General features: G+C 40.3%; 1 protein-coding gene across 7 annotated transcripts in view; it reads right to left on the bottom strand.

Moving 5' to 3' along the window:
• Nucleotides 1-873: 873 nt before the first annotated feature.
• Nucleotides 874-20047, bottom strand: part of MBNL3 (muscleblind like splicing regulator 3) — a 217883-nt gene continuing 198709 nt past the window's right edge. For 6 of the 7 annotated variants that reach the window (XM_074277763.1, XM_074277759.1, XM_074277762.1 and 3 more), the window contains 5 exons: nt 17482-17632; nt 15630-15665; nt 13116-13210; nt 12166-12240; nt 874-9988 (listed from right to left, as the gene is read on the bottom strand). In XM_074277763.1, coding sequence (XP_074133864.1) covers nt 12184-12240; nt 13116-13210; nt 15630-15665; nt 17482-17632 — 339 coding nt within the window. In that variant the 3' untranslated portion in view covers nt 874-9988; nt 12166-12183. The remainder of the gene's footprint in view (nt 9989-12165; nt 12241-13115; nt 13211-15629; nt 15666-17481; nt 17633-20047) is intronic. The other variant, XM_074277765.1, reaches the window with a different exon arrangement.

Genomic DNA, 20047 nt, shown 5'->3' with positions numbered 1-20047 from the left:
TTCCTCAATTCTAAAATGAGGTTGGACGAGATACACTTTGGAAATTCTTCCCAGTAATTTTTAGATACCGAATTCTATGACTTTCTAAACTGCTTTGCAAAACTCGAGAGTGTTGTAGAAATACAAATTGCTGCCACTGCTTCTAATCTCAGTGTCCCAGACAGCTCTCTAAGAGAGTAAGTTATAGGAGAATTGATCAGCATCAGTGGAGGGAGTTTTAACACAGGAATTTCCCTCAAACTGATGAAATCACAGATTTGGACCAAAAAAGAAAAAAAAACAAAAACCTACCACCACTTAAAAAAATCAGTTTGAAGGGAAAGGAAATGTTTTCAAGGAATCCATATTATTGGTCAGAAACCACTGATGCATGTAATTACTGGTTTCTTGACGTGAATAACACAAACAACATTGGGTCTCATCTGTTACCCTGAAGATGCAGCTGAAAAAGAAATGAGTGGGAAATGTAGCCTGCCAAGAAGCTGTCTTTAGAATAGCCCTTGGAAATTCTGAGCCACGATAGAAACCAGCAGGCATTGTCTGGAAAGCTTTTCTGAATTCATTTCTTCACTGTACAAATGCCTTTCAGGTGTTAGTAACTTCAGTCAGATCGAGCAGATGTAGCCAGTCAAAAGGATACCTGCTCGACCGAATTTATTTACTGGAGGTCCAGCTAAATGAAAATATATTTGTCTCTGTGTTGTGTAAGGTATGGCGTGGAGCAAATTTCACTGAGTCGACTTTTGCATTCTCATTTGTAAAGATTAGGATTAATGAAAGGCAATGGGGAAAGGTTTTTGGAGGAAGTAGCCCTTGATGTGTCAAGTTAGGGGATTGTTGAAAACCAAAATAAAATCACAGCCAAACCAAACATGGAATTTTGTACACTTTATTAAAAGGTCAAAAAATAAACCACGATATAGAAGTTACATATTAAAATGGGTTTTGTTATGCACATATGCACAGACAAGCACTATAGCGATATAATTTTGCAGAAAAGAAATCAAGAAGTCCAAGCATCCATTTTGTTGATAGCAGTTGAGGGAACATTATTGGAACAGTTAACACCTCATTCATTTGCTGACCACTGCTGTGATCCATTACAGTTCCAAAGGGCTAACACCATCTTTATCTAAAACTAATCAATTCTTAGTTGTGTTTTTTTTTTCCTGACTAATGTTCCTTTTACCTTATGCTTAATCAGAAGTGTCTATGGCAAATAAGCGCGTACTTTACACAGTATAGCTACTATAGATAACAAGCTCTTCAGTTAGCATTTAAAGCCAGTCAGTTTTGGAGCACACATTGTCTTCTTGTGATTTCAGCAACTGCTTCGGCACAATTAGGTGACAACGTCGATTTGAGAAGCGGCAATCATTATCAGGTGACAGCAAACAGGTGGTTCGTGTTTTATGATTTTGAGAACAAGCAAACATTCAACCACAACCAAAGAGAAAGAAGAAAAAACCCAAACACAATTACAAGCAAACCCCCAACCCTCCCCCCCCAAACCACAACCACCACAAAAGAGAATCAAATCTGAACCAGAGAAATCCCACAATCCAGTAGAATGATGGTCTTATCATCCCCTCATCATTATTACCATGACACAAGAGTCATGGTAATAAAATCATTTGGCTTCTAACACTATCAAACATCTGTGTACAGTAATAAAGAACTGGGACCTTGTAATTCTGTCAGGCAATTCCTTCTGTTGTATATTCTGAGAGAGAAAAACAGTTGGCTTTCTTTCTTTCTTTCTTTTTTAAATTTGGCATGTTACTTTCTACCTGGTTACAGAGGCATAGAAATCTGCATTTCTGATGAAATAAGTAAATTACATAATAGATCACAAGGAAATATTTTTAGTAGTGTTTCTTGAATGAAAAAAATGATTTTAGAATTATGATTCATTTACAAGTACAAATAGAGATTTCTAAAATTGTCAATATCAGAGAAGGAATAAACGTATAAACCAAGAGTCCTGTGCTCTTTAGCACACATTAACCCACTATGAAACCATGATGAGGGCACTGCATGGACTCTAACCAGAGAGCGGAGACAGAGAGAAGATACATTTTGATTGAATTCTAGAATTGGAGAAAAAAAAAAAAAAGAGTCTTCATCTCTGTGAACCAACAAGAGTTAGAATATCCTCTAGCAGCCTAACACCCAGGCCAATTTGAGAAGATTTCCCCAGAGGTTGAAATGAAACCAATGAGTAAAATCCAAAAATTTTAAGGTAAGGTGAGGATGGAGGACAGTACTTTAGGGGAAAAAAATCAGAAGCAGTCAGTGGAGATAGAGTTATTTATCATTCTCAAGACTGAAGGGTATCTTTCTTTTGGTGTAGGGAGACAGAGTCATGTGGAATCATGGGAAAATGGTATTTTTAAATCCAATCAGGTGAAGTGAGCTGATGTTTATTGGACTGGAGGAGTGAGCCTAGATTGGATTAATTAGATTTAGCATGAAATGGATTAGATTGGAATTAGCATGACTTGGATTGAATTGAAATTAGCTTGGACTGGATTTAACTGGAGATAGCGTGATTGTTTGGGAGAACAGAGATTGAATGGATTGAACCAGATGGAGTTAGCTTGGATTGGATTGTGAGTCAGAGTGGCTCAAAGTGAACAAATGTCACAAAACAACTACTCTTTATGACTTAAAGGATCTGAACCACATTGAAGCTATACATCTAGTCACAAAAACGAATCATTCATGTAATCTATTGAAAAATGTCTACTATCCCCCCATACTATGAGCTCTGATCAAAAGGTATGGGCAGTGTGAGTGAAGAAAAGGCTCAAAATCTTGGCAGGTAAGGTTAAATGTGGGGGCTGGAAGAATTGACAGAGGCATTGGTCTAAACCTCTTATCGACTTAACTAGAGACTGGGGCCTCTATCATCAAGCTGGTCATGTTAATCATCTATTTTACTATCCATCTAGAATTACAGCCACTGTTAATAGCTCCAAAGTTGTTCTATCTATGGTCAATGCCTTTTTTTTTTTTTAAATAACTATGGCCAATGCCTTTTTTTTTTTTTTTAATAACTAGTTCAGTCCTGCTAGTATGAGCTCTTCCTTCTAGTTGAAATGATAAAAGCATTCTTTATTACCATTTTGGAAAAAAACATTTCTGGAGATTAAGTGTTTGAAAAATAATGATAATCCAGGAAGCAGATGAAGTTTGAGTTAACTCAAAATGTCTTAACAAGTTAATTTTAAATGTCTGGGCCCTAACTTCCTTGATTTGTCATGTGGCTGCTTCAAATGATTATGGTGGAGAGATATAGTAGGACAAAATAATAATAATGACATCAAATGCCACATTTCTAGCCAATCGCAGCTGGTTTTTTGTTTGGTTTTGATAATCATTCCTGGGATATGCTGTTTATAGGCTGTGGCTTTCTTTACAGGCTCTGTGGTGATCTATACTACCATGTAGGATATCTACTACTAGTAGGGATGCACACTAACACTGTCAAAGCAACTGTAAGACATACCATCTTTAGATTTCCATCTACAAATGACCTCCCCTAGCCCAGGGCAGGAGCTGTGTGCCTTGAAGAGGGAGGAAAACTAAAGCCATCAGTGGAGGCACTGATCATGAACCTCCCATCCCTATGTCCCATTCTCAGCTCAGCTTACTAGGGAGATGGGCTTTCTGTAGTTTGTATGGGAGCCAGGACAGGCTTTGGGGAATCCAGTTGAGTCTTTTTAACATCTCAGCACAGCTAATCTGCCATCCAGGACCATGGCCATTCCTCATCTGTCAGGTCAGGTCTAACTTAACATGGCCAAGGTGGTATAACGAAACCTGCTCAGAGCTGATCCCTGGCAAGTAGGGATCGTGGAAGCAGGGCCCCTAAGAGCTGAAGGGAAGTTGTGGCTAGAACAGTAGGGCCAACACAAAATCATTCCCTTAGCCAAAATATCCTCGTGAAGAGTCCTTCAATTCTCCCATCTGTATCTCTGGATTTTGTCTCAAGTGGCCAGAGACTAAAGTTGGGGATGAGGGGGTTGTCGATATAATTTAATTTTCAGTTGGGCAATGTACAAGGCTTCCTACATAAAAGCTTTTCCAGACACCCCCCATCACTTTCTATTTATTTTCAATCTAATTTGTATTGATTTCTTGGTGTACAAGTTTTCCTCTGCCCGAGTGGAATTTAAGTTCCTTGAGGGCTGGGATGGTTTCACTTTATCTCTAGCATTGAGTACAGTGCTTAGCATGGAGTGGGTGCTGAGGAAATGCTTTAATTAAACTATGAATTGAGGACATGTACCATCTATGACAGAAGACTGATGATTAGAACTGATTGTAATGAGGACCGTGTGTCTCCTAACATATAGCATTCTCCACAGTTAATGGCGGCAATCCAAGGGACAGGGGGGAAAAAAAAAGCATGACTCAGAAACCTATCAGTATCTACATAGTCCACGATTCAAAGTAGGATTGACATGTGAATGCAATTAAAATGTTTGCTAATGATTTTGCTAACGGACTAAGAACTGTTCTCCATCTTCGGTGCTGCAAGTTGAAGTTGACCTGTGAATAATCTGCTGTGTGGTACGCTACGGCAAATGAGAATATACAGTTAAGGAGCAAAGCAAAAATGGCATGCTATCTGATTAAGGATTGTAGCAAAAATGTCCTTCTTTTCAAAGCCTTAGTAATAGCTATCTCTTTTACAAACTTTTTCTGTGTTATTACAGACTTTTTATATTCAAAATAAGCTCCAAGGATTTCTTTCGTGGACTATGTACATAAGTGCAAAAAAGGTGTGTCTCACACATTCATTCGCACACTGAATCAGTTTAACTGCAGCATATTGGTAGCTTCAACACTGTTAAGGGGTCATTCCACAATATTTTTTTTGTATGTACAGCTTTGCAAATATAAATTAACATTAAAATATCCATATGCTTAATCCATTAAGCCCTGATTTTTGCGTCTAATGTCCTCACAAAAGTAAGTACAGAATCTCAGACAACAGAACGTTGGCAGGCAGAGCTACAGAAATGAAACCAGACTGTTGTGACTTGACACACAGCGGAGAGGAGACAGACATGAAACGAAGCAGAGGCCAGTGATGGGCCGAGGCGGTGGTGTAAATAAAAGGCAGCGGGGTGGGTTCGGTCTGGAGAGTGAAAATACTGTGGAATAACCCTTTCTACACAACAATCTCTACAAGCTATAAAACCTGACTCTAAAGCCATATGTTGTAAACTTCTGGACTGAAAAGGTGACAGTGGAGTCACCCATTCAGCTTTCCCATGGGACTTTGGGATTTTTCAAATATTCAATCTTATCTTTCTCGGACAGTATGGAAGGGCACCTTGGACAAACTCATACTGTTTTACTTCATTTGAAATTTACATGTGAAAAAGCCTTACAAATAATGTTTGCGAAGGTAGTCATGTTGTAGTTTTGTCATCAAGAACTTAAGAGAAGAGTTAAGAATGAATCCATCATTGCGGGAGCTGTGTACAAAGCTAATTTGGTTCTGAACCTGTAAACTGGACAGACTCTTTATGAACTATATAAACCAAAGGGGTTCACGGGTTAGAACAGAACTAGATGAGTTGAGCTTGTGGAGTAATATGTGAACCTTGCTCTAATTCTCTTTCAAGATTAAATTCAATCATTGGCTAAAGAGCTCAAGAAGTAAAAACAAGGAATACATAAAAAGCTAGCAGGAAATAAAATAAAATTAATCGCATGATTATGCACTATGAACTAAGAAGCTGATGCCTAGAAACAACATTTTGTACCTATATTTACATTTGGATTAGGTTATTGACTATATTTCTTAGAAAGATATTATAGTCTTTAACATACAGTATATTCTAAGGCCTTCAACAGGCCTTAGGTAAAATCAGGTCACTGTCAGATATCAGCTCATTCAAAGAGAATGGGCGTTGAGATTTTCCTCATCAATTTTAGCTTTTTTTTCTTCCAAAATCTGGTTTCAATGCATGGGAAATATACAAGAGATAAAGGGAGAAAATGAGGACTCTAACTCATGATGTATCAAAGTCTACACTTTGGAGGAATGAATCCGGACTCTGTGACTGCTCTGACCTGATCTAAATGGTCCCAACTGAGCTCATGGTGGGGAAGAGCCCAGCCAAGGCTGTGCTCCCAGGGGTACGTGGGACCCTGTCTCTTTATTGGATAAAATGAACAGTGCCCAATTAAAAGAGCATTATGTTAATTGACTGTGGAGCTGAAAATGGTTTCAAATCATAAAGATTTATTCTATTCTGCTTCTGCTGATGGCAGGAGGGGGAAGGGCACTTCGGGAAAAAGCCTGGCTCTCCCCCAGCCCCCCATCAAGCGGTAAGCTGATAAACCCAGGCTGTGGCCATTGGGAAGCCACCGCCTGTACAGAGCAAGATGACACTTATGGTGAGATCCAAGTGCTTGAGCATGTACTGAAAGGGATGGAGTAGGGGAACAGGATGATTTACTACACAATCATCAGTGACAGTGTTGAAAACCTTGTCAAGAAATGGGAAATTAAGTGTCACTGTTGATTATGGAATCATGTGCCAATTGCAAAAGGAAATACCGTATTGAACAAAAGAATTATCACTGTTTTCAGCATCCATTTTCCTTCAATCCCTCTTCTTATTATGTCTCTGTTCTGGTTGTATAGCAGTTTTCTGAACTGGAATTACTAACAACCTTGCAAACACTCGGTCTCGGCTTTCTTTTTCTCTCTGCATGACCTGTTTTACCTAAGTTTCACTGTTCTTGCATATTTTTGCATAAGGCTGAGAAAAGTGGACCAAAACTAACTTTGGATAAATAAAAATATAGGTGCGTGAAAAATGGAAAGCTTATAAAATGTCTCGAAAATTATAGTGCTTTAAATTTTACATACAACTCTTGTCAAATAAAGGATGAAATCTAAATCTTATACTTGCTTAGAGTCACTGATTAGCTTGGTGACTTTGTAATAGGCTTTGCGTTTGCTTAGGAAATTTAGAGTCAGACGACTTGTTTTGCTTTTCTTTTCGAACAAAGAAAATTCCAGTAAAAAAAAAAAATCATTGCACAAGCGAGTTTCAGTGGCAGGTTTTGTTATATTTTGCTTTTTGCCAAGGTTTGTTTGGAATTTGGTGAATACTTCAAGCCTTCTTCCCTTGTACTCGCTCACAAATTAGCATGGGATTTGCTAGCAATTAGGGGAGGGGAGGGAAGGAACTTGTCATGGCAGGCACTAAGATTTACCTTACCCTGGACATCCCTTACTGAACATCTTTGCTAAAGTCCTTTTCTAGCTCTTTTCTTCAATGCTTTAAATGTAACATGAAAACAGCTGCAGTCTAAAGTTTACATTCTATGCACATCAATGCCAGCTGTTGAACTTAAAGAAAATTGGAGGCCTAACTTCAAAGGGACAAGATAGACAAAACTCCATTGAGCACAGACAGAATTCCAACCTCCTTTAGCGAAGAAAGCCATGGTCATTTGCAGTACATCCTTTTCTGGCTGAATGTGATCAGGTTTGCTTTTGATTGAGGCACTGGCACGCAGGTTGTGCAAAACCCATTTTGATACACAAAGAATCACTTACAGGAAATACACATCACTTTTTTTCCACTAACAATGTTAAGACCACGGGAAACAGAAATTCAGTGGCTAAAAGATGCCTGTTAGATCACTAATCCCAGGCAATACTGTTCCGGGATGTTAGGCCAGCCGACCCCAGTGGAAAAAATCAAATGAGAAACGAACTGGCAGTCTGCTTTTCAGCCTACTTCTTGGGCTAGTGATTAGGACCTATAAGGCTTTTGCTCTATACAGGTCTAATCCTGCGCTTTGAGATCCTCACCCACTGGCAATAGAAATGTTCCCTTTTGGGAGCATTTGAGGGGGATCACATCTCCGGAAAAGTGTTGTTTCTCTGAGGCATGAAAGAAAGCCAGGATCTAGGCCCAGCTCTATTACTAACTGGGGCAAGTCATTGTCCCCTCTTGAAGCCTCAGTTTTTTCATCAGTAAAAGGGAGGGAGGAAGGGCACTCGGCTAGATGTTTTCTGAAAGCCCCTTCCATCTCTCACATTTGTAGGATTCAAATATTCCCCCCACCCCTCAGCTCTCCCTTTTTTAGTCTCTTGCTGTTACCTATAGGTCAGCAAGTCACAAAATAGATAGATATAGATAGATAGTTAGATAGATATATATTGCCCCAATTGTATATGCCAGAAATGATGCCTGTTTTTATCCTCCCTGATGAGAGGACAAAATGACAAATGATTAGAAAATCATTATCTGCAAATTGATGGGAAAATGTCAAATGTTTCCAATTGATTCCATTTCTATAATCAAGTAAACCTTTTCCTTGGTTGCAAATTCTTATGAGCATTGGACAAGTGAATTCATCCCAGCTTTATGGGTCAGATCAAAAGGGGCAGCAAAATGTCTAAAAGTCTACAGATTCCAAGTTTCCACCAAACAAACAAACACATAAACAACAAACAAACAAAAAAGGCTTGGTGAGGGTCTGAGAGACCCAGAAGTTCAAAATATGGTCACTGGAAATTACAGGTGTTCACGACATCTCAGCTACACTGGTGAAATGAATTGAGACAGAAACTTCACAGGGCAGAAGCTCACAGAAATGGCCTGTGATTCTTCTCTTGGGCTCCACATAAAAGGTTCCCTAAATCAGCTTCTCTAATATCATTTCCCTCCCCTCCCGCGTGGCTATCCTCTCTGACTGTGGGTCCTTTACAACTATTAACTCTGAACTGTGTCCATTTAAGGAGAACTAGCTCTTATTCTCTCCTCTGCTGTTTTTTTCCCCCAGACTCTGCCTTAGAAAAAGGCTTCTGGGGCTGGATATATTTCCCCACCAATTTGTGAACGTGTTCTTCCCTCTAGGTTGCTCCTAAGTTTCACTAATTATTATACCTTTAAACCTCCAAGGACCAATTTCTTGGCTGAAGATGTTGAAATGGCTCAGATTTGGAGATTCCCATGGGGGTGGTGGTGCTGGGATCCTAGATCCATCAAGAAATGGTAATGGTCCCTTTGTATGACTTTCATTTATGATGCTGAGAAAATGGTCTTGGAGGGGACGTCTAATTTGATTTTTGTTTGAACTTTTGAGGAGCCATCTGAGGGGTTCCTGCCTGTTCACGGGGCATAGCTTCACTTAGAGGGGAAACAAGCATATGCTAAACATGCCACGTCTGCATGTGCAACTGATAAGGGACTGCATGCACAATCAGGATGTCCTCAAAAGAGAAACCTTTCCAAAAGGCTGTCCTGTAAGCCTACAGAATCAACCCATAGATGAAAGTTACAGCAACATTCTCACGTCGTGGTTTTCAAGCCCATCATTCCTGTTTCCCATCATAACATTTTTAGTGTAAAAAATGAACCACACCAAAGAACTACATTATGCGGAAATTTTAAGACATAACATTAAATGGGAAATGATATTGCGTATATTTGATATACCTTACAACAACTCAATTAGACTATGATGTAAACAAAACCTCAAGATAACACTTCAAAAAGACAAACATTTATCCATTGATAATATACAACAGTCCAATGTGCATTTGCACTGATCATGATGGTACTTGGAAAAAAAAAAAAAAGATTACGTGTGTTAAAGAAACATGTTACAAAAGTTGAATCTAGTTTGTCTATGTTTATATCTTATACAAGAGCACAGATTGTTAATTTTTTTCTATAGAGCGCGCTTTTTTTAAAAATTTTTTTTAATATTCCCATAAATCTGGTATTTTACTTTTTGGGAGGGGGACTTCAAATTTGTTTAATGATGTTTTTTCTTTCATTTCAAATTTTTTTTTTTTTTTTTGGTTAGCATGTATGCTGCAACAGGCTTACTGTAGAGATGGTAAAAGAGGAGATATGGGAAAATGTACAGAAAGACCATGTGCAGCGTCCCAAGGAGAGGTTCTGATACTCCAGGATTTTGCTGTTCATAATTTTCACTGGAAGAAAAAAAAAAGAAAAAAAAAAGAAAAAAAAAAGAGATCAAAGTGTTAACCTAGCAGGAAGTCAGGAGGCAGGTGTCCTAGCCTTGCCTCTGCAACTAATTATTTGGGAGTTTTGAGCCAGGTAGTCCTATGCAAGGTCCTCCCTTACTTTTCTCCTTTGTATAATAAGAAGTTTGAACTAGGTGACCTCCAAAGCTCTCAGATTTCAAACTTCTTGAAGGCAAGGGGTGTGTGGGTTTTCAACTCTGGATCCTCAGCACCAAGGACAGGGCCCGGGAAGAAAAAGAACTTAACTCTCCCGTTAATTTGAACATCTCCTTCCAGTTCTGTGAATCTTTGGAATCTATAGCAAAGTTAGTAGGATGGAACTTATTAAAAGGCTGTGTCCGCACGATGTGGACTAGTCCCTAACCTCTAGCATCCAGATGTTTGGTCTATACTGTATCTCTAGATTTTTAGAAACATTCAAATTTATCTTGCGGTTCCGGACTCAGAAAAGTGAGACACATCAGTGTTGGGCTGTAAGTGTAAAACTTTGGCAAATTATGGAATCGAAATGATTTTTTTTTCCTTTTGAAGAAATTCTCATTTCTCGGTATCTACTGGAAACGAATAACATTCTGTTGAAGCATCTTGAGATTGCTCCATGGAACCATGATAACGAACTAGTTATTCCAGTGCATATTTCATTAAAAATTCAAGAAGAGGTACTGGGAGGGAATGGAAAGGGAATTGGTTGGGGAGGGATGAGAGCTGGCTCTGGGCCCAGCTCTGCCACTAACTTACTGTGTGACCTCCTGAGAGGTCCTTACCCTCTCAGGACTCATCTTACAAGTGATGGAGTTGGACTGGATGATCTCTAAGGTGCCTTCCAGCTTTACTATTTTCTATGGTTCTATGTCTGAAGCATGCAATCCATCTGAACACCTATAAGCTAAGGCAGCATGGCATAGTGGAGAGAGAGCTGGAGTCAAGAAGACCTGGATCCCACTCAGCTTGGGATTCTCACTGGCTGGGTGACCCTAGGCAAGTCAATTTGGCTCAACTGTTCTTTTTGGCAAAGGTGAAACTGTAGTTTGTGTATTGAGCCTCCCCATTTGAATGGGAGCTCTTTGAAGCCAGGGGCTATTGTGGCCTTTTTTAAAATTATAGCCCTAGGGCTTAGCACAGAACAGGTGATTAATAAGTGTTCTTGATTAGCAGTTGGCATTGGTTTCTCATCTGCCCAATGAAATTCCTTCTAGTTCTTGATCTCTGATCTCAGGACATTTGGGAAACCTTTGCTAGCCAGAGACAGATAACTCTCATTCTAGGATTTTCTCTGCATTCTGGACTTGCAAGAAGGGCCATGAGATCACAGGATTTTAGAATTAGAAGGCCTCTTGTCCACAGCCCTGATTTTTAAAGAAGAGGAGACCAAAGGTCAGAGCAGTGATGCTTTTCCTAAGGTCACATGGATAATTGGTGACAGAGCCTCAATTTGAATCCAAGTCCTCTGACTCCAAATTTAGCGCTCTTTTCGTGACAGGATGGTATTGAGGGTGAAGGAGAAATGTGGCTTGAGAAGAAGATGATTAATGATAAAACTGAATCATTCACAGCTAGCAGGACTGGGAAGTATTTCAGATGGAGTCACATTGAAAGCAATACAAAGCAAACAGCCTCTGAAAGCAGCAGCTTCTACAGTGTAGTAGGAGAAACATTATTTGCAACTTCCAAGCTAATCATCTTGGTCATTCAGAATCTGGTCACAAAACTGACTTTGTTCCACTGCACACAATGCAGCAATAAAAAATGATTTTTCAGGATTCAAGTTCAAGTCAAAAAAAAAAAAAAAAAACCACAAAAACTTGTTAGCTTTTCCCCAATCAAAATGGGCCTGCTGGAGATGAGAAGAACTAAAAATCTCTTTCATTCAAAATACATTTCCGGACTTGCCAGCTCATTGGGAAACATGCAGTCCCTGGCTGGCGTTACTCAACAAATTAATTGCATATTTTCTCTCCACCATTTCAGCTGGGAAATTTGAGATTACTGAAAGCATGCTGAAAGTTGTAAACAAATATCTATTCATGAAGGGTTAGCAAAGAATTTAGCAAATGCAATTACCTAGATACCATATGTCACTTCTAAAATTGTTATCGATTATAGGAATACGTAAAGAAACTTACTGTTTCTATTCGTTACGTTTACATCTGTGAAACAAACATGCTGCTACTCAGTTCATCTACTGATAACTGGGATATCTAGAGTGGTGAAAAAGAATGCAGATTAAAATCGTTCCTTGGGATCATTCTGGTTACTCTCTTCACTGCTTGGGCGTGGTCAACAAATAAATCAGAACCACTCAAAGCACAATTTGGGGCAAAATCGAACATGTCCTATATTGGTTCATCGAGACAAAGCCCTGAGTAGAACATGGTTTTGTCCCCAATGAATGCTCTGACATTCTACTTAAGATGCAGTCCCAACAGCCATGCCAGCTAACTCTCAGGCTGGAGTCACGGCGGCCACGGTAGTGAGCCGCAAGCAGCCATACCCACTACATGTTCCTCTCTTGGGCCACAGCCATCCAAGGCTTGCAATTGGCAGGGGATAATTATTTCTGGGACTATTCAAAACAAATGACACCCTTGTGGACAACTAAAACATTTCTGATATCCGCTTTGGAGGACTGAAGACTCCTCATGACAAAATCATCTTTCTGAGGGCTCCGAAAGGTCATGGTGGGATGCCACTTGGTGAAACTTCCAACACGCTAACTCAAAATGCCCTGGCCTAAAGAGGAGAAGCTATGGTAGAGGACATAACAGGAAACTGTTCTGTGTGTTCCTGAAAGCTCTGAGCTATACATTTCAGGATTGATGTGGCAACCCTCACGGTCCAATGTCGTGAGCAGCACTTCAGAAAGAGTCGCCACCTCACGATGTGCGCAGATTCATCTCCCCAACAGCAGCAAAAAGCACGCAGGGTACTCTGGATGCACACTGAATGCCATCTCTAGAAACCCATGAAAAATGGGACCCTCTGACCAATCCCCAAGGAATACACTCGGCCCAACCAATATACCGTAGGCATCTAGCTCTGAACACGTTAAAGAAATCTATTGAAAGGGCCAAACCTGATTGGCTGTAGCTGTTGCAGCGAAGGGGACGCTGGTGGCAGGTGTTGTTGCTGCGGACACAGTGGTGGGCGTAGCACCGTGCATCATGGGCACTTTCAGGAGGGAACCATGGAAGCGACATACAGGAAGGTGGAGCATTTATGTAACCATGACAACATGTGGTGGATTGGGGGCGTGGCAGGTATCACAGCAACAAGCCATGTGACATCGTCATGAAGGATACACCAGGGCACGCCATGCAATTCACAGTGCAAAGCAAGACAGCATTGAAGGGGGAAAAAAAAATTAAAAAGAGAAAAAAGGGGAAAAGCCCATTACAATTATCATTAAGGAAAACTAAAACATTCTCAACACTTAGTACATTTATAAGCAAAACAAAGATGTAATACACTGGAAGAGCCAAATTTTCAAAAGTGGGTACAGGGGCTTCACTTGTAAAAATGAGGATTCGCCATCACTGGCTATCCAACAGTTGAGTTGGCCAGGGGTTGATCAAGTCACAGACTTCCAGGAGTTCTGAGCTTGGCTGTTGCTTAGCAAGTAGGGAAGGAGTCCCACAGGCTGTGTGCAAAAGTGGGCAGGAATGGGGATTACATCTTGCTCTGCATGTGCAGAGGTCCAGTTAGGTGTATAGGTACTTACCTAGGTTGCAGACGCAAGACAGCGGTTGGGTTGGTGGGTATGGGGTTGGTGGACAGAGGGCAGGGATTTGTGTGTATGTTTTTACAGGTGTGCCCAATATAGCCTCCTTGGAAAATTTGGCCCAAATTATGATTCATATACACAGTGGACTTTCATAGCAAGTATCTGACAAAAACACTGTCCTCATGGTACATATTACTGCTACGACCCCACCGGCTAATATGGCTACCAGCTGCAACAACATCTCTTTCAATGTGTTGTCTATCCTGGCTATACAAAAGTCTTCCTTTTTTTTTCCCCAGGGTTTAACTCATTTGGGGAAATGACCCGGGGGTTACCTGTGACTGGCAAGAATATGTATCTAATGATTTATCTGAGTTCCAGCTAAGAAACTCAGCAAGATATGTGATTCAACCATGGAAGTGAATAGGGCAGGAGTGAGGGTGATCAAACTGGGCTATTTCCCAGAAGCCAAATACGTGTGTCTAATGGTCATTCCTGGAAATTCTGGAGTTCTCTCTTCTATTCGGGGCCCCATTTGGGGACTTCATTTGGAGAATGCAGCAGTTAGGTAGGTAGGCAGCAGCCCCACTGAAACATGCAGATTGCATTCCAATGCAGAGCCCTTAAGGTATAAAGTGTGGGAGAACTTTCTAGATGGAACAACAAACAACCAAAAAATGGAAAAGGTACAAACATACTTTCCAAATACTCAGAGGTCTGGGCTTCTAATCAAGTTCACAGAACACTTTACCTAGTAGCAATAGGAATTAGCAATGCTGAGAAGAAAAGCAAATTCCCTCCCACCCGTCCACCCCCCAAATACTTTAGCCAGGGGACTCAAACCCTACTGTTACTCCGGGTTTGTTTGTCTATGGCTCCCTTTGTGGCTTTGTGCTGTGACTTGATATAGTATCCTTTTCATGGGCTGTCAGGTAAGCTGTTGAAAGCCAATAAACAGGGAAACTACTTTCCCCAAACAACTGGGCTAAGCAGCCCATCCACAAACCTGTCCTCTACTCCTGCTTTCCATGATGGATAGAAGGTTCACAGCTCAGCTTCTGAGAATGCCCTTTAGGGCTAAGAGTGTGTTGGGACAAGGAGGAAAGAGCAAGGTGGGGGGGGGAGAAAAAGGCCCACACAGTGGCCATTGGGCCCAGGGTAGCTGCTCTTTTGGGCTGTGGTTCTATTCTGAGGCGGGGGGGGGGGTCTTCTCTATTTTTTAGGCTAAATAAAGGCTCCCAAACTCACTGATGAGTTCAACTGCTGTATATGGCATACAGATTCAGCATAATATCAGAGTAACAGGGATTCTTAAGAAAGAGCCAGATCCAGTGGGGATGGGGTGGGTGGTGTTGGGAAGAGGGAGCTACACAGAATACAGCATTCTACAGCATTGCTGCCTTCCCTGTCATTTTCACTCCTGAATATAGAATGTTGAAATCACGTGGTCACATCTGTTGGGGAGTTCAGTTTAGCTGCCCAGTCTCGGCTATTTCATTTGCAGATTATTATTATTATTACTTCACATTTTCAAATCATCGATACAGTGGTGACAATAATACGACTTACTGTGATCCGTACAACAAGCTAAATGTCGGCATGCAAGCGTACTCCTCTCCCCCCGGCTATTTCTTGGGTGTTGAATCTTTGGGCAAAAGTGGCATGCTATCAATCATTTAGGGTTTGATTTTCATTCCATCAAATTGCACAGAAATGGAAGGGTACAAGAACCACTTCAGGCCTTGAATAGACAGAGGAGACCCAGCCACACCACTCAGCCACCCAGCTCTCCCAGGCAACACTAAAACAAGCAATTTCTATTCAGATCAGGAAAACTTTATAATTGGGGTAGAAAGAAAAACCTACCAACATTTGCAGTGGGTGCCATGCACAGTACTGACCCTTTACACCATGCAGTGAAGCGTGAAAAGATGAACAAAAAGGGATATTTCATTAGTGAGCTCTCGTGTTAGAATTGACTTTAACTAAAAAAAAACAAGCAGCTATTGTCTTTGCGGCATTCAATTCAAGCACATGCAAAATAAAGTATTCAGCGATATTGACAACTTTAAATACTTTGCTTTGAGAGCAAGCTCTCTTGCATGCACGTGCACGCATGTACATACTTATACACACATGCACAGACAAAATAATTCTTGGATTCTTGGGTGGGAGATTTTTTTGGTTTTGTTTTTGCTTTTTCTAGTGGACATTTCCTAGTCCATTTAAAGGAGGAAGAGATGCTTCCATTTTTGTAAAATGTATAGATCGTTTTCAAAATGTGAAATGGGTTTTAGAGGTAAGATGATAATGTTTGTTTCTTCATCTTCAAAAAACTTTTCTTCATTCTTTTTAGGATAGAAACAGGTTACTAACATTTGGCTCAGAGCTCCTGATGGGGAGAGGATCCACCTATGCTCTTACTAAAGGGGAAGGGGATAGTTTTTGAATATTTTTGCTTTGAGCTCCAGCTTTAAGTTCTTACCAGCTCCAGTGCCTCACTTCTCAGCTCTAAGAGGATGATTCTACAACTAGACAGAAGTTGAGATAGGCAAGGCAGATTTTATAGTTAAATTTCAAAAGGGAGGAAGGGGCATTTCCTTTCTGGCTGGTGACTTCCATCTTGCAGAAGTCTCATGCCCAAATGGCTCTGACATTCCAGGACTCCATAAAATAGTAACTTTATCCAATCTATCTCTTCCAAGATGGAGAAGTTTGAGGGCTGAGATCTGTAGCAATTTTAACCTAAGTAAGATTCAATTTGTCCTGCTAGCCCATTTTGATTCTAGAAATGCTTCTTATCCTTAGAGGTTTATAAAACGGAGTTGGATGGCCATGTCTGAGAAGCTTGCTTTGGGCTCTTAATATAATAATGAAAAAGAAATAACAGAACAAAACAAACATGGATCATTGAGGATATAAATAATATTGTTGTAAGCTTGGCTTGTTATTTGTGGTTCATTGGACTTGGAATCCAAAGACCCAGATGTATGACAACTACCCCACTTAGTAGTTGCATAGCATTGGGCCAGTGACTTAAACAATATCACCTATCTAGTAAGTGGCAGAGGGGGGATGTCATTCCAAGTATTCCTGACTCCAAGCCCAACCCCTGATCTACTGTACGCAGTGTGTCAAACTCAAAAGAAGCCTGCAAAGCTTCGGAATGTAGCCTGAGCCCGATTAAAATGGGAAACGTTTAACAAAATAAGTACAAATACAACAGAACATAGATAATGTTGATTTGTGGGTTTCTAAGTCAATATGAAGCTTGCAGGACTTCCTTCCTCTTTGGGACTGATTCCAGGGAACTATGTCACACTACCCCTAAAGTGCTTTATAATTGTGCAGACATTCATACATTTATGAACAATCCTACCCAAGAGTCCAAGAATTAATTTGCGATTTAACCAAATGAACTGTATGAAGAGAAATATGAAGCAAAACAATTAGAGAAAAGTTTTGATACTTTTCCAGTTTTACATAAATCGCTACTTATCAAGAACTCTGCAAAATGAATAGGATATCTCTTGAATATTAGAGCAAGGACAAATCATAGACCCCCATACTACTTTTGCTCAAAGTTCTATCAATGACATCTGTATGCATTCTTTAGCCAAAAGCCTTTAAAAACAATAGTAGCAATCTAACAATCTCTTACTATTTACAACTTGCTGGCATACTAAAATTGGCTCAGTTAGGGAAAAAACAACCTTACCTGTCGGGATGAATGTTGGTTGCTGCAGCTGCATGTTAGCTAGAGCCTGTTGGTAGTGGAAAACACTTGGGTTGAAGACTGTGGTGGCACCGTTATTCTTTTCAAGTGCTGGCCTCTTTGGTAAAGGTTGGAGGGCACCAGGTGGCAGGGCCTGGACAAAGGAAAAAAATGGAAAGACATCAAGAAGGGTCAGAGAAGAGGGTAAAACAACCACATCACAGAACAAAGCATGCACCGGCAATGCAAAATCTGGCCCGTGAACCACCTGCAAACATACTTGCAAGACAATGGTATTGACTACACTTGACACCACTTAATCTTAGCCAAAAGGTCAGGGAAGCAATAAGCAAGGCAAAAAACAAAAAACAAAACAAAAAACAAGAGGGAGGGAACAGATTTATTGAGGAAGGGAGATTGTCAGGGAAACAGAGCTGGTCTCAGAAAGCCAAAATACTTGGAGACTCAAAGGTAGCTTTTCAATTTGACCCATGGGGCAAAGAGAAAAGGAGGTACTCCATTGGGATGGAATCCAACCAAAGGCAATGGGCATTTTGGAACCAACATCTCAAGGAGTAGGGCAAATGGTTGTTAAGAGGATAGCCCAAGGTATAGATGGGACCAAAACCAGAGATCCTTGCTTTGGTTGAGGTGTTTAGTTCAAAGTCAACATGCAGGGTGTGTGTGTCAAGGGAGATTAAGCATACATAAGTAATGAAAGATAGCAGACTTTCAGTTTGACATTGCAATTTCCATGGTTAGAAGGGAACAGAGGATTGGTAGAAAGAACAGGGACTTCTCTTTCTGTTTCTATATCTGCAATGTACTTCTGTACTAATAGGTCAGGAAAAGAGAGGAGAGTGTGGGAGACAGCTAGACTCAAACCCCAGAAAGACCTGGGGTCAAATTCTGTTGACATGTATGAGTGCTTTAACTTCTTAATTTTCTTTTCTTTTCTTTTGTTTTTTTTTTTTTTTTTTCTTTATTTTTGTGAGGCATTTGGGGTTAAGTGACTTGCCTAATGTCTCCCAGCTAGTAAGTATGTCTGTGGCTGAATTTGAATTCAGATACTCTTGACTTCAGAACCACTAATCTATCCACTATAATGCCATCTAGCTGCCTCAACCTCTCAATTTTCCAAGGCAAGAAGTTGCTGGCCTGTACTAGTACAAGTTGGTATGAGTTTCTTCACCTGGGAGATCCTTAAAGGATCACAGGTTCCCTTCCCCTATCTTTATCCTAATATATAAGCAAAGAGACAATTCTCCTTTTTCTTTTCAATTACCATGCATAATAATAACAATTGAGATTTCTATAGCACTTTTTAGACACTAACTCATTCCAGAATCCCAACTGTATTGTGAGGTAGGTTCTAGTAGTAACTCCACTTTATAGGTGAGGAAACTGAGGATTAGAGAAGTCAGGTGACTTACCTAGACACTCATCTAGTTAGTTAATTCTTTTTGACATCAAGCCCAGAGCTCTATTCACCATAGACCATGCTCCCTCATCACTAGAGTATGTCCCAGAGGGCTTTGGGGTTTTTGGTTTTTTTTAACCTGCTAATTACCTATCAGTTAAAAGTGAGGGGAAAAGGCTTAAACTTGGCATTCTGCACTCTGGAAACAATCCTAATTTCAAAAGCTTCTCATTCTCCCATGCAAAAGCAATAAAGCTTGGCTCTGTATGACACTGGCCTAGTCATTTCAGTTCATTGGTAAGACAGAGAAAAGAATCCCTCTATTTTTATGAGCCAAGTTCAAGGTATCTGGTATTAGCCAAGTGTGTTATTGATCTGATTTTCCCATGCTTTTCCTGTTGCTTGGAATACTGTGAATAAGCATCCATGGCTTCTAACACTCCTTTGCTCAGTTTTTAAACTTGGAAATACCTAGGAAAACTCTACAGATTGAGGGCTTCTTGTGAAAAGGCTCAGGTTTTTGCAACATCCTTGGGAGGACAAACTTCACAGTGCATTTAGTCTGCTGTACACTCTCCATTTAACCCCACGAGATACCGGGGTGGCAGATAAGGTGTGAGAGAGGGGAAGGAAGTGGGAAGGCCCTACTGATTTTCATATGGCATCGGACAGAGGCTTAGTGGCCAACGCTATCCGGTGAGTTGGTAGCACAACTGTCAATAGGGCCCAGAGCCTTTTCCCTTAGACCATCCTGCCTTTCTCATATCATGTATTATTTTGGGAAATGGGGAATAATAATATTAATAATAACAATAACTTATATTCTCTACTTCCCAGAGGATATTATGAGGAAAGTACTTTGGAAACTTTAAAGTATAACTAAGAGCTGTTGTTATTCATATTAGAAGCAGTGTTTGATCTGTATTCCAATTTCTGACACTCAGTTACCATGTGATGATCCTGGATAAGTCATTTAACCTCCTCACTAGTTAAAGCAATGTTTAAGACGACAAATTCTTAATAAAAACAAAAGATGCATATTTTCAAATGCTCCTTAATGGTTCTGATGAGATGTTCCAAGGAATTTTGGCTATTTTTCCATTTATGCATCTTAACAGCCAAGGCCATTTTATTCTGCACCTGCTCCTC

The sequence above is a fragment of the Sminthopsis crassicaudata genome, chromosome X, assembly GCF_048593235.1.
Source record: "Sminthopsis crassicaudata isolate SCR6 chromosome X, ASM4859323v1, whole genome shotgun sequence".
NCBI lineage: Eukaryota > Metazoa > Chordata > Mammalia > Dasyuromorphia > Dasyuridae > Sminthopsis > Sminthopsis crassicaudata.
Note: the sequence above shows the minus strand (reverse complement) of the source record. Positions and strands in the feature narration are given on the sequence as shown.